The 14,931-nt window shown below is 36.9% G+C and overlaps 2 protein-coding genes across 4 annotated transcripts in view; one reads left to right on the top strand and one right to left on the bottom strand.

Annotated features, from left to right (window-relative positions):
- LOC139974804 (guanine nucleotide exchange factor subunit RIC1-like) overlaps window positions 1–4,801 on the top strand; it is a 46,964-nt gene extending 42,163 nt beyond the window's left edge. For all 3 annotated transcript variants that reach the window (XM_071982247.1, XM_071982256.1, XM_071982240.1), the window contains exon 32: window positions 233–4,801. In XM_071982247.1, the coding sequence (XP_071838348.1) occupies window positions 233–497 (265 nt within the window). In that variant the 3' untranslated portion in view covers window positions 498–4,801. The remainder of the gene's footprint in view (window positions 1–232) is intronic.
- A 1,616-nt stretch (window positions 4,802–6,417) lies between these two features.
- Window positions 6,418–13,729, bottom strand: LOC139974720 (uncharacterized). Its single transcript, XM_071982074.1, has 5 exons — window positions 13,237–13,729; window positions 10,797–11,048; window positions 10,158–10,357; window positions 9,667–9,760; window positions 6,418–8,331 (listed from the first exon to the last, which is right to left on the bottom strand). Exons 1-5 carry the CDS (start codon window positions 13,419–13,421, stop codon window positions 8,199–8,201), a joined length of 864 nt encoding a protein of 287 aa, XP_071838175.1. The 5' UTR covers window positions 13,422–13,729; the 3' UTR covers window positions 6,418–8,198.
- Between the last annotated feature and the right edge of the window lie 1,202 nt (window positions 13,730–14,931).

The following is a 14,931-nucleotide window of genomic DNA, read 5'->3' as shown; positions in this document are numbered from 1 at the left end:
GTAAACTACAGGGTTATTGTGCCTTGATTGGAAAAAAGTAAACCTGAATTTGTGTTTGATCAGATCAGAATGTACTCTAGTAAACTGGAGGAGAAGTAGAATACGATTATTAAGACAACCAAAAACAAACACAAAAATCTAAGGTCTAGCCTATACTGATTTTTGCCAAAGTTCCCAAATTGATTATTTCTTCCATAAGCAACTAGCTCGTCTTAACCATTTCTTTTTTCAGTCCTGGCTACAAACCACTGATGCTTGCCGCAAAACCACAGACCAGAGTCTTGACTGACGTTGTTGAGACAACCACGTCCCCGCCATCTCCGAGACCCTGCTCGTCCGCCAGTTCGGACCACTCGGTGGGTCACCACGAGATGAAGCGTTATGCATCGCACAGCAGCAGTCAGATCGGTGAACTGATCAACGGAGAGGACGACGTGTTTGGCAAAGATGACGAAGCAGCGGAGGAGGTGGAAGACAGTCAATGCAGAATCTCCTGAACCGGATGGTCGCAGTATTGAAGGTGCCTGCTGGGACCGGTTTCACAGACTTGTCACAGTACCGGCAGCGTCGGCTGAAACCGGTTTTACTCTCTGAGGTTGGTTCACGTACATATTCTTTGTCGTAACACTGGCACATTCTGAAAGTTTCACGCACTCGTCACAGTACCGACAGTGTGGGCTCGAACCGGTTTCACTCTCTGAGGTTGGTTCACGTACATATTCTTTGTCGTAACACTGGCACATTCTGAAAGTTTCACGAACTCGTCACAGTACCGACAGTGTCGGTCGGAACCGGTATCACTCTCTGAGGTTGGTTCACATTCATATTCTCTGTAACACTTGCATATTCTGAAAGTGGATTCACCCTTATGAGGAAGGTTCACATGTGAGATGCAAGGAAATGTGGCAAACCTCTTTGGGAATCAAGGACATTTTAGAAGAACCCTTGATGAGGTAAAGATCTTGCAATAGAAATGTGTCCACTACTGCATCCATTGGGTAGTCATGTCCAACGATGCTCTAGTCAGCAATAAACTGACCATTCAATGTGTCTAGGAAACAAACAGTTGCATTCTTTCCAGACCGAAATGGCAGACTAAAATGCAAAACGGTAAATTCTGCGAGCAGCAACAAAATGAGCGTGTGTTAATTTATATACACTGGGTGGTTGTTGAACATGTTTTCACTGGTCGGTTTCATATCAACAGCACGCGGCATTTCTCTCAGGCTTAAATCAGTGTCTAGTTCATTGAAAGTGGGTCATTTAAGGTACAAAGTTATTGAAGGCTTTCTAAATGTTTGGAGGTTTAATTCTATGAGCGTGGATTGCCCACCTCTGCTCAAACCTCAAAAGTTTTATGCACGTAATGATCTATAACAGATGACTGCTTAAGTGTTCTATATTGGAGGCTTTCTTGGACATTCATACATAAATACTTTGTAAGGCAGTGTTTCAAATGTCATCGGGGATTGTTCAGTTTGGAGAAAGTATTTTAAAGACTGTCATGGTTACATGTAAATGGAACTACGTGAAGTATGTAAGGGTTAGTTTCAGATACAGTTGGGAGACAATTTATCTTGAAATTATTTAACAGGGATGAAATCTAATCAAAGTAGGCTTGAGGCATCAGTATGTTACCTTGACAACAGAGGACTATGGGAGTGAAGTTGATTGGTCGGCGAGGCATATACTTGTTGATGAGTGGGTTGGTGGCATTTGAGGATCACAAACAGGTGTAGAGTGACAGATTATTACTTTCTTCAATACAATGTTGTATATATGATAATGAAAGTACCAGACATAATATATAACAGATAATGACATACACTAACAATATGTCATTTAATACTTCAGATATTTTTGGTGTGAAAATCTGTGCCAAGAACAGCAAACTTTGTTCATAACTGCAATGTATAAACAAACAATGTGAAAAAGGACATATTTTTAATTGAATATAATATAAGACTATTGCAGTTTACACCTTTAAAATACTTTGATATGCATTAATAATAATGACTTAAGTAGATAATTTTCTTAGAAATATTTGGTATTCAATATGAGCCTGAGATTGCTACGAAAGCATCAATCGATACAAGTAATTTGAGGTGGGCTACATTATAGACTCAGATAAACTTGCAGGATTTATTCAAGTAGATTAGATCATAAAGGAAGTTGTATTATCATCCAAAGTAGAATAGTTTTAATGAGTGATTGATTTTAGCTTTACTCTTTTAATCTCTCCGAGGAGGAAACAGCCTATATGATTGCTGCATTCGTTTTGATAGTTTCTATTATACTTGGGAGTTTATTTGGTTTCTATGAAAATTTGGTTTTTCTTTTGGTATAGAAAATATTGTCTTCCATTCTTAACATAACAGGGTTGTTAAAAAGTGTCGAATGTAACTAGGTTTGCTTTAGTAGGATTGATCAGTTGAAAGCTGAAAGATAACCTGTCAAACTTTTGTTATGTTAGTATTCTTTATAGTGGCTGAAATTGGCAAGAGCTTGTGATCTTTGTAGCCATGAATGTTGAATAATCTCTCGTGAAATCCATTTAACGATATGATTCCAGCTGCTTCCAATTCCAATGTTTTGTTTTCCATTTTGCTTCCAAAAAGCTTTCAGTCCTACAAATAAATAAATATTCCTACATTTAAAGGGACATCTATCAGATTTAGTGGAGATAAAAATGTTTTCATCAAGTCTAAAGCCCGGGTCACATCTGCGCGATTCAACACGTGATTCAACTCGCAACACAATTGAAAGTTGAATCGCGTAGTTAGACACGGGTATCAACTTGTTGCGCAATAAAAGTTGTGCCGTCGATTTGAGTTGATTTGCAATAGAGCAATGTCCTAATCGGCGTAACTTCTCAGAAGCAACTTTTCTGATTCGCGTGATTTTAGTTGCGAGTTGAATCGCGTGTTGAATCACGCAGATGTGACCCGGGCTTAAGTATTGTCTCTTCTGTAGAGAAGTACCCCCTGTAAAGATATGAAAAGACTAGTTTTACACATCACTTCCATTTAAGAGATCACAACGCTTTTTAGGATATTCTTAGTTTTGCAGATCAGAGTACTGTTATGGATATATGGTTAAGAACAGTTTTACAGACCTCCATAAACCTTTATTTTGTGTGAATTTTTATTTCTTGTTTTTCTAACTTGGGTATGGGAGTGAACTTTGTATTTGGGTAATTGTAGAGCATACTCGGTCTGTTGTGTTGTACAAATGTAGAGAGATACCTAGATGTAACTTGTATCTTTTTCAGCAAAATTTAATGTAACAGATGCATTATTCTGCTCCCTTGCATTTTGGAAACATTCCCTAAAGAACCACTGGCATAATTAATAAAACATTTAACCTATTTTGTCACCATGTAAGAGGTTTTTTGTTCTTTTTTTGTGTAAATGCTTTCAAGAGGTTGATAGTTGAGAGGGAAGATGTTATCAATTCTTTTATTTCAGAATTAAGGGTCATGGATGATGGTGAATGATTTTGATAGTGATAATCGAGAGAATGAAGGTGATGATACAAGCCAAAGATTTAAGTGATATGTATCTGTAAATTAACAGTCGTATTTGGAATGGGTTGAGTTAACATAGAGTGGAAAATTTACAAAAAATATGGAAATTTACCACAAATTCCCTATTATGCAATCTGTTTCAGAGTTGTAAACGTTTGTCTATAAGTTACTCTCTGTCTTTGATATGCCAGAAAGATGGGGACAGTATCTTATTTAGTATTATGCATTTTCTTTCCTTTTAACTATTTTCAACTACTTGAGTGATTTGCAAATACATCAAGAAGAAACTTGATTGATTTACAAATGAATCATGGGGGTGAACCTTTTTAATCTTATCATGTGTTTTTTTGTTTTATTGATAAACTTTCTTATTTAATTAATTTATGGATATTTTCATCATCTCATTTCTATCTATTTATTAGTTTATTTTTCTTTGACCATTCGTTCTTGTTCTCACCACATTTACTATTTATGTCTCTCTACTTTAATCAAATAATGTTTCATCTTACACATTTCCACCCTACTTTTGGACTAGGCATCTGCGAACACCAAATGGTTAACCATGCAGCAATTTTCAAAATATCTAGTTAAGGTAAAATTGCATTGCACACCTTCACTCATAATAATTCTAATGTAATCTTTGCCGAAAGCCTGTGTAGGACGAAGGAACTGCTGATGGCGTTAAGATTCGACTATTGTTGTGTTTGAGTGTGGCTCTACCTTCAAGCTTTAGGTACAAATAATTGTTACTTAACAATCATTTTAATCCCACAAATATTCATGAAGCTTTTATCTCAAAAAAGAACCATTTGTTTTTTAATTAGTGTAAACCGGATTTGTGTTCTTTTCTGCTTTGCTCATCTTCAGTATTTGTCCGTTGGTTGAATGTGGTAATTTTTTAGTAATAAAATTGTTGTGTTGTGCCACCTGCTATATCAGATGGCAACCTACACTTAATACTATTGACACTTATCACTGGACGTTACCATTGAGAGATTTCTTCTTATAAGCAGTGACGTTACTAACTATGATACTGAAATTCACCAGTAAAGACACACTCTGTGAGTTTCTCTGTAAATATCAGGAATTGCAACTACTAAAATGGTTATTTATTTCAAAGATAACACTATAGCAAATTCAATAATAAAGTAACAAAACAAATGTAAGCTATGTATAGTGTAAATGATATTTTTATAATGACTGGTTGATTTATATGTCCTTGTATTCAAGGATTGATTGGAAACCAAATATAAGCTGTATTGGCCAAGACATTAATTTTCATTTGTTTTCAAATCTTTTAGTGTTATGGTAAGATTATGGGGTGGTCTCCTGGTAGGGTCAGGTAGGGAGTACAGAACACAGATCTAACACAAGAGGTTTAATTAATTATTTAATTAATTAATGGCTACGAAGGCTAGAAATGACAGTGTTGAGATTCCATAAGAAACTGGATGCTAAAGATTGCATGATCTTCCGATGTATTCCCCTTTCTCTCTCAACGAAGAGTAACAGAAACAGGAAACTGATATAATGTTTATGCTCACAGGGAATTATCGACCACCGTCACTTAAGAATAGTAATTGTGAAATGACCCGATTGGACTAACTCTCTCAGACCTCAAGTCCTCGGTGATCTGCAAAATGCTGTTCCTGCTCGAGGTAGACTAACATTATGGGATGTTATTGAAAGGGTAATGGCATCTGTAATTATTGAACGCCCTAAACATAGTAGTGAATAAATTGCTACAAATAGCCAATCATAAGTGACTGTGAGAACTTTCAGAGTATAAGATCCTCCCAAAATTGTTCCGCTAGTATGGAATTTATCGTTGCTGCAGGAGACCTGACCGTAGATGCGCATCCAAGGGACTCCTGTGATACTCACATGATGTAACATGACGTAATGATTATACAAATTCAGTCTGATGCCCAGGCTCTATTTTGGATAGCTCGTTTTTTTATTTTTAATAAATCATGTTGTCTCAGCATCAAAAAAATAGTCGCAACATCAAGAGCATTCGTACCATCAGAAAAGTTTTGGCATAAAAGCAGTTTTTGCATCAAACCATTATGAGCAATAATAAGATCAAACAGCGCCCCCCTCCCCAACGGGGTTTGTGTTACCTTAAACTACCATCACAGTAGTAGCTAACATTAAACTTAACATTTTACAGTTACGTTAGGTCTGGTCCGTTATGTATACCAGGTGCATTCAGAAAGATTCAGAATTAAATGTACATTTTGAAAGCATGGACAAGGGAAACCTTTCAACTTCTCGCCTGGGTTTTTAAACTGGGGCACAGACCCCGGCGCGATGTTCTTTTGTGTTTTACAATTTCTCACGGGTGTCATCTAGATTGCTACGGATAGTTTTAAGATACCATTGTTTTTTATCCAACTTATTTCTGTGATGATGTGATTGATCTGTTACCACGAATGTCTTTATAATAGGATAGTCCAGAGGATATTTCATTTCAAACAGATGAAGAACGAGCTTATTTGAAGCATCTGGGTGATATACGTATTTAATTCTTTTGTACCATTTCGGAGATGTTGAAGGAAACAGGTCTGAAGTCGTAGCTGCACCCTGACGAATTTGCGCTGTTTCTGTTTAATTTGTTCATCCAATTTTCTTCAAAAATTGCATCTGATTGTTAACCATCATGGCGATGGGAGCACTAGGTAAGGGAAGGGGGGATCCGAAGGGGTTAGGCAGGGATGCTTTATCCGTAGTGGATTCTGAGGCTTCATGGTTCCTGGGCCTTTCGTCCCCCTCCCTAAAAGCGTGTTATTACTGGGTAGCTGTTTTAATGTGGTAACACATGGCATAAATCATTCTCCATGCGGTGGCATTAAAACAAAGAAACGAAAATGAAGATAATACACACTATGGAAATATTTCATTCTTCTATTCTGTCTTCCATTTATGAAACAAATGAAAATTCTTCCAGAAATAACAGTTTTTGGTCAGTACATTCCTTGTATATCAGATTTACCATCAGTAAAGGCTGCTGCTATTCTACTCACATTAAGATTTCATTAAATGCATTTTGAGTACAACTAGAAAAATTACATTAATTAACATTCACTTAAACGATAGTACTCTTTCTATATGCGTCGGTTAACCAATGATACGTAGCAGTGCAAGCAAAGACATACTCCAACTAGAGAGCTCTATTGGGGGGGGGGGGGGGCGGTGGGGTGGGAGGGTCTGTCTTTGCAACCTTGGCAAGATCTCTATGATATTCAGTCTGTTGAGAACTTCTCGCAACATGGTTATCCATATTCTACCAACCGCGGGTTATTTATATATAACTATCACACCTCATACATAGGCAATACAAGGAACCGCCTTCAGGGTAACTACCACAATAAAAGAGTAATGTACATCCCACCCAACTCCCTGCCACAAAATAAAAGTGGGAAAGGCTTGCATGTTGAAGAGTATGGAATAAGAACCGATGGTTCAAAAATCAGGACGCTGGCACAATACTTTCACCTTTTCTACCTCAAATGTGGTATTGAATTCACAAGTGTCATGATAGTCCAACCAATACGTTACAATACCGGTTGCTAGTACATGCCATCTACTCTATATGCTACAGAGGTCTGTGTGAGTTAGTAGAGCTATTTGTTTGCTCGATATGATGAACCTAATGGTTCCTTCAAATGGCACAAAAGAGTGAGTGCATGTGGTATGGTATCGTTATGGTCGCCATATGATTACGTCAACTTCCTATCCATGTTATAATCACGCCAACGTACGCCGCCAACTTCTGGAAGGAATTTTCCAGAAACGCAATATGCACAGGCCCACTTACCGTCGCTCAGGTTTCCAAGGCAATTTCATTTTGAAGATGGGTAGCATACTTTTGCTAAGAACTAGCTTAACTTAGCTCAGACTTTTTGTACCCCAGAATTCAACCAAAAGTTACATAGACAGGTTATAAGTAACAATGAAAAATTGAAATCTGAAATTTTCAATATAATTTTCAAATGTTACACACTACTCTACACGAGGCTAACATTTTCACATGTTAAACACTTGATATTACGCAAAACGTTATAACAGTATCAACTTTACATGGCCACATAAAACATTGAAAAAATTCACAAAGGTTAGACTATATCACACTGAAAAGTTTGAAACATCGAAAAGTTATAATATATACACGTGAAAGTAGTAAAAACGTAACATGTATGCATCAATGAATAAGGAATACCTCTAAACTATTTCTGTGAAACAAAAGGACAAAAACATATTTATGTAATGAGAAATTTTTGGACGTTTGAAAGATGTGGACAAAACCAAATTAAAAAAAGAGATACCAACCAGAATGACATACTGGTCATGGAAATCATGGAATAATGGAAATCATGGAAACTTAGACCATCCAAATTGAATTGTCAAATTTGTAAGTATACCTCTCAAACTTAAGGAGTCGATTCGTGTTTATTTGCGACAAATTTCGAGCGTATGCATCGTAAAATTTATTACCTTTTCTATTTTACAAAAGAAAGTGCTCTATCCTCTCTCAATTCAGCTTCAGAAATGGAGAAAATTAGAAAGGTTACCGAAATAATATGTATCATATCTTTCAATATACTAACATCAAACCTAAAAGTGAACATGCGCTAAGATAATGGGAAGTTTTGTTGAAAAATTCACCAAGTTAATGTTTGCTTGTTCGACGGAATACGGTTACTCGGAATTCCTGTCCACATCGGATACAATTTGTAAATGACTTTCCATCTTTACGAGGAATTAACCAACATCCACTGCAACGAATTCTGTACTTCTTGTAACTATAGTAAAAAAGAGAAGGTAAATGATTAGTCCCAATGGATCCTGGAATCGACGCCACCAAAAATATGACTTCCACCAAATTTTATAGACAGTTGAGTGACAACCCCCTTTCCCATTAATTTTGAGGATAAATCAACAAGAAGATTATAAGAGCCTGTAACAGGGTTGACTTATCACTCCCCTATAAAAATTATTAAGTATTTGTTAATAGAGGGCGCGCGACAACAATAAATATGTAGCTGTATATCACTTAAAGACGAATCTATACATTATCGCTCTCTCATGCTTTACAGGTAGGTTGATGAATATTTATGATCATTTAACAAACAATAAACTAATCATTAAATGTAAAACATGTTACTATTCTTTCTAATGGTAAATTACAGTCAATGACTCAACTGTAGTAAATATCAGGATAGAAGTAAATCGTCGCTATTACTAGCAGACCTAATGTTATAGGTGTGCATGTTAGTATAGTCCAGGAGGCGATAATCGCCTGCACTTGTAGCCACTAAAACGTATTGGTTGTTATGTTTCATTATTAATTCAGCCTTTTCATTAGTTATTCTTATGATAATCCAGTGCTAGGGTGTTTCGAGGTTAATTTGTGATATGTTTTACCTGGATGCAAAATTACGTGTTAAACCAGAATTATTGCAACCGCTATAAAGGTCAATTCAGAAGTTTGTGGACGTACGTACAGTTGAGCGCCGGTTGCTATACATTGTTCTGCGCATGAGCAGTCGGCATTAACTATGGGAACCCCCTTACTATTGTTTACTTAGGAATTCCTCATTCAGGGACCGTCTGAACAGTTGTGTTATTAGTTTGTATTGTTTTGGGCTCATTTTACCAACAGATATAGAGTAAAGTGTAGTTTATTAAAGAAGTTTTACCATTGTTTTTCTATTATTTCTTTCCACTGTGATTATATGCGAAATGGAGACCGATATGAATTAGGATAATAAATTTGTTGCTGTATAACACCTAAAGACGAATCTATACGTTATCGTTCTCTCCTACTTTACAGGGGTATAGGATCCTGGCCACCCTGTTACAAGCCTATTAAGTAAAAGACTGTTGAAATACTTCCCTCCCCATGACATCACACATCACACGCTGGGATCAATTTCCCGGTGTAAGGAAAATGTTTAGCGCCTCAAAATACGTTGGATTAAGATAGTTCTCAATTATTTCAACTAACCAACCAACAGAATGGAATTTGTTTAATTGTCTGCCACCGCAATTTCCATTTAAGTACATTACAGTTTATTTCTTTGTATTCAAATATACACAAATAAATGTTAAAAGAAAAAGCTGTGTTTAATCCTCACCGGATTCCACAGGCATTGCAAAGAGGCGTGCCGTCTTCTGCATCTCGCCATAGAGGTGTCCTTCTGGCACTACACGATGCGCATTGTTTGCCACCTGAATAAGTAATGAGAAGAGATTTAAGATCATCAGTATTGTTTAAGGTTTTGAAAATTATTCTCCCAGAGGTTTTGGTAGTCAATATTGTTTACAGACAAAGGGGGAGGGGGGGGGGGGGTGGGGATGGTTAAAATAGACATTGAAATGTCTCACTGAGACAAAATGCTTTCTTTGTGGGGGTGAAATGCGTGATTAAATCTGAACCCCAGAGACCATTATTTGACCTATTAGCAAAATATGTATCATGGTTTAACCCAACATTCCATATGTGATGTCATATCAATATCAAACGTTTGTTCGTTTATTTTATGATTATTCGTTTATTACTAAAAAGGGTCTGGTTGTGGAGTATCGACACCCTTCATGCAAGATAATATATGACAATGAAACTCACTGTATCCGACAAGATGTATGGGTCTTTGGTATGCGAGAAAGGATCTTTTTGGTAGTTTCAGTTTTGGTGAAGGTTCCTCAGGATCTGTACATACTTTATTTTTGAAAGTACCCTCTACGTAATCTGAGTCAGTCGAACTATCCTCATAGGTGCAGCTATTACGATTCCTCCAAGCGCGAGAGAGTCTAAAACCTTTTACCCTGAAGATGAAAACAAAAAGCAGTTCAAGTATGATGATTAGCTGACAGGAGTAAAATATTGGGGATGCAGATATTCTTGATAGCCTGGACCGAATTGGAATAAAACAGATTCGTTGAAACAGCGAAAAGACCATGCATGAATGTGATTTGGCGGCGCCAAGGGAGGGAAGAGGGGTGGGTGAGGGGTAGATCTTTCCCTCCAAATGATGCTAGCTCCTAATTTCCCCTAGCCGGTATAACAGACTTGTAACCCCTTCTGCCTTCTAAATTTTCCTGTAATATGCATGTTGTACAAGAGCATTTTTCATTTTCCACGTTTGTTTTCCAAACTCTTTGCCTCACTCTGGATTTTTGTTTCTGCGTGTGTGGCAAAAGAGCCCTCATATATTGCCGTAACATTTTCATTACTTTTGGCAACTCACTTTGCATCTACACTCACTTAAAATAAGACTTGATGAGCAACTGTGACTGCCAATGTCTGCTCCTATGAATGCGAGAGAGGTACGTTTTCACCGCAACGGTAACTCCACGAAAAGTAGGATCGTCTGCTTTTGCGCTGCGATGTGGTCGTGACGGTTTGCGACGCTTACGGGCAGTATCTTGTGGAGATGTAGTTTCCAATCTGTGGACAGTTGCATCTGAACTGTTTCCCTTCTCTAATTCGGTGGGGTCCAACTCGATTGAAGCTTCCCTATAAAACGTATTCGAATCAAAAAAGGTAAACGTGTGATAGAAATTTGGAACACCTGGTTTTCAAGCTACTTAACAAAATAGTTATTTCTTTAGCCAATTCATGCCACTTGTCAAGACGGATTAACTTAATACTGAATTTACATTCAGTTTAAAGCAGTCCTTTAAGTTGATGTTAACAAATGTCGCGATAGTACTTATCACTAACGATGTAGCGTATTTGCTTTATTATAATTTCATTTAAATTAGCGATTTCAGAACCATCAAAATTTGAAATTTCCTCCAATATACTCTTTCACGTGTGACTTATACTGACTGGAAGAATTGTAGATGGGTGACTTGAGGGAGTCTTACTTTGATCAATAGCAAATATACTTTGAGTACTACTTGCACGATGGTAAGTAACAAACTTGAGGGCCGAACTTAGCTGCTTTACTCATGTGCAACTGTCATGGCTGACTTACAAAGGATATTTTCGAGGCTGAAGTTTATTCTTAAACATAATTGCTGAGTATTTTCTGCATTTTTAGGTCAGAACTACTTAATCTCAATAGCATTTTGGATCGTGGAGAATTTTATTCTTCAAACTTTTGTAAAAATTAATGAAGGAAACTAGGAAGATGAAGCAAGCTAGCAATGTCATTAAGGCTATTGTCACGAAAATGTCTTTGTCATTCTTCAAAAGATACAAAATCATTAATCCACTGAGAAAAATAATACCATTGCAAAACATGTTCCATATATTATATTAATGAATTGTGAATGCAGAAATTACTGGCAATAAAATTAAACACACCACGTTTTAGATTAAATCAAATGCCTGTTTCTGAGCACCTGTAATGACGACCTCGCAAATCACCGTACTCTCTAGAGTGAGGAATGGTTTTATCTGGTAACAATATGCTACCTTCAAGCAACTATGAGAGTTAGGAACAATATATTGATGTGGGTATATATTTCAATGAATAGTGTGGAATATTGTTCTTTTACGTATTGGTGCCACAATGTCTGCAACCGCAATATCCCTTTAATATATGGAAAAGGCCTGAGCGCTAAGTTGTGGAAATTCGCAGGTAAACCTATAGAGTGTTATTTGGTGGATCTTCAGTCACCTGCCTTCCTTCACCACACACTGTAACCATGACATTTGCCATAATAATGGTATTGTACTGATTGAGTAAATTTTTGAGGTATGGAAGAAAATTGAATCCGTGACGTCACATACGCCAGACACTCTAGACGTTCGTTATATTGAAAATTTTTGGGATTGTTGTAATTTCAAATATGTGTTGCTCTCAGGTTGCAAATTAGATTATACTTGATAATGTTGAGTTAGTTTGCGGCCGATAAATACGTATATACTATGAAGGCTTCTTCCACTTAAGTATTCTTTTCAAACGTGGCAGTGTCCTCTCTATTTAGCTCTGTGCAGTTTGCCAGGTTACATTGATACGTAGTGCATAAACTCAATCAATTTGGTGATCAGCAGTAGTTACATGAATCAAGGAACTCGGTATAGATTAAGCACAGCTAAGTAAAAAAATGCGGGCAAAATTACACCATAAACGATCAATAATACCGCATGTAAGTCTCACTGAATACATTTTTGTACCGTCCTAACCAACTTAATGCTTCGAAAGCGTGGTTTTGAACTAGCCTGATGAAAAAGGGTGTGACGCTGGCATCAGTCGGTCTGATTGTACAAACGTTGAAATCTACACATATAGGAGAGGGGATATGGAAGTTTAGTAAACAGATTGGTTTCTTAATGCACGTATGATGATCAGTCAAAATTTACATTCCACAAAGTAAAGATCACAGTATTTTTTTATGTGACCCTTATATATAAGGATATATGTTTAGTTTGTGATAAACTCTTACAAGTTCATAGTTATCACATTGACATGCTTATGGAATGTATTGATTGAATTTTGTGTGGCTGACTTATAGATGATATCACAAAGTTTAGACTGATATTTACGAGAGACGTTATTGCATTTATAAGCAGAATAGTATTATTAATGTTAAATCGCTCACTAATTTAAAACTTACTGAAATTACAATGATCTACTTTAACAAATAACCGTCTTTTTGAGATCGAATAATGGAGAAACTAAATAATAAAAAGTAAGATATTGTTATAATGGCCAGAAATACAAGATGACCAATGCGATGGTAGTGATACTTACATTCTTTCTTTCGATCTTTCGCTTGGCACAGGTTTCAAACTTTCGCTTGGATTTTCATCAATCGTCAATAATGTATCCATCCATGGACGGAAAAAAGAACCATTTTTGTTATTCAGATCCGGGAAGAATGCTTTGTACTTCTCATAATCAGACGAAGAGATCTTACATTCCCAAGAATGCTCCATGTTTAGTCAATAATGACCTTTTTTCTGTGAGGTAAGTATAAGTTTGATTTTACTTCTGAAGAAACGTCACCCAAGAAAACTGATTATAGAGAGGAGTGTATATTACGAATGAACAGTTTCTGCTCCAAGTGTGATTTAAAGAGGAACGTTCAATTTTGTTCCATATGAAGAGGTGCGGCCATTCAATTGCAGCAAAACGATCGATTGAAGTAGCTCACCTGAGGAATGTATACCTTTACCATACCAAGGTGTCTTAACTTACTAAAATGCGTAAACAACTTGAGTAATCAAAGGACACGCCACCAGGGTGGTTTTTCAAACAATAGGAAAGAGTCGTTTTTGGATGTGGATAATTATATACTTCACTAAGAAAAAGTTCACAGACACAACAAGGAGAATTTTGAACCATCTGGGAAAGGCGTTTTTCTACCTATTTACGACAATGACAGATAGAGAGCAATGAAACGGTATTTTAATCATTACAGAGTCGGAAGGATTAATGTATTCATTAAGCAAAGAACGTTTCATCGATGGTTGCAGTTACACAATAATAACGACAACATACATAGTACGATGGTTTCGTCGAAATAAACCCCTTGGGATGAAAAACAAAATTATTCAATGGCGCAATCAACAGTTCATTTTGGCATTGATGACGTCATGTGTCGTATTCTTGTTAATATATTTCCTGCTAACATTGACGTCTCATAAAAGAACCAATGTTCGGTATCATGTTATGGTGTCCCGGAGTAAGAAGACATGGGCTAGGAACGGGTAAGCTTGCCAATGGTGACGTCATGTTTAACATTTAATGCCCGTCTATCCTGAGTAACTATTATAAAGAAAATGGTTACTATGTACGTGTGTCCAGGTCTTTTGGAACTATTGGGTTGCAATTGTGATCATTATATGCAATGGTGACGTCATGTAAGGATTTTGCGTTAACGTTCGTTGTTTACTGACGTGTTATAGAAGGAACCATACCCCACTACTAAGGTGTAAAGTATCTGGACAGATAATCGGTCAATTGGTAACAATGACGTCATGATTGGAATTTCGTTCTCGTGCTTTTGTCTTAGCTTCTTCCATAAAAAGTAAACCCGTTCTGGGTTATGTGACGTAAGCGGATTATGTCGGGCTGGGAAGGGCGGTATTAGAGTGGCAATGAAACCTTCATGTGTGATTTTCTAGATAAAATTCCTTTTGAGCGACGTTTCATAGCAGGAGCTGTGTAAGGTTACTTTATGGTGGGATGTCCCGGTAAAGTGGATCTATGGGACTGAGAATTGGGGAAGAGTGGAGTTGTGTGGCTTACCTGTAATTGCTCTGTCTTTTATACAGCGACGTTTCATAACAGGAACTATGGAAGTTACTATGAGATGTCCAAGCATAACTGCTAAAAATATTGAAATTTCCTGCTGGTCCGAATCATTTCCAGTTATATTGAGTAGTGGTAAATACGAAAGAAATATCTCAGTGAGGAAAATATTTTATGTTGTTAGTAAAATCA

Source organism: Apostichopus japonicus, chromosome 2 (assembly GCF_037975245.1).
Source record: "Apostichopus japonicus isolate 1M-3 chromosome 2, ASM3797524v1, whole genome shotgun sequence".
Lineage (NCBI taxonomy): Eukaryota > Metazoa > Echinodermata > Holothuroidea > Aspidochirotida > Stichopodidae > Apostichopus > Apostichopus japonicus.
Note: the sequence above shows the minus strand (reverse complement) of the source record. Positions and strands in the feature narration are given on the sequence as shown.

What these genes read in the sequence shown, in the direction of transcription:
- LOC139974720 (XM_071982074.1), bottom strand. Translation starts at nt 13,421, where the DNA reads ATGGAGCATTCTTGGGAATGTAAGATCTCTTCGTCTGATTATGAGAAG. An exon ending in GAAAGATCGAAAGAAAGAAT is followed by an intron (nt 11,049 to 13,236) that starts GTAAGTATCACT and finishes TACGTTTTATAG; the next exon opens with GGAAGCTTCAATCGAGTTGG. An exon ending in CATACATCTTGTCGGATACA is followed by an intron (nt 9,761 to 10,157) that starts GTGAGTTTCATT and finishes TTACTTATTCAG; the next exon opens with GTGGCAAACAATGCGCATCG.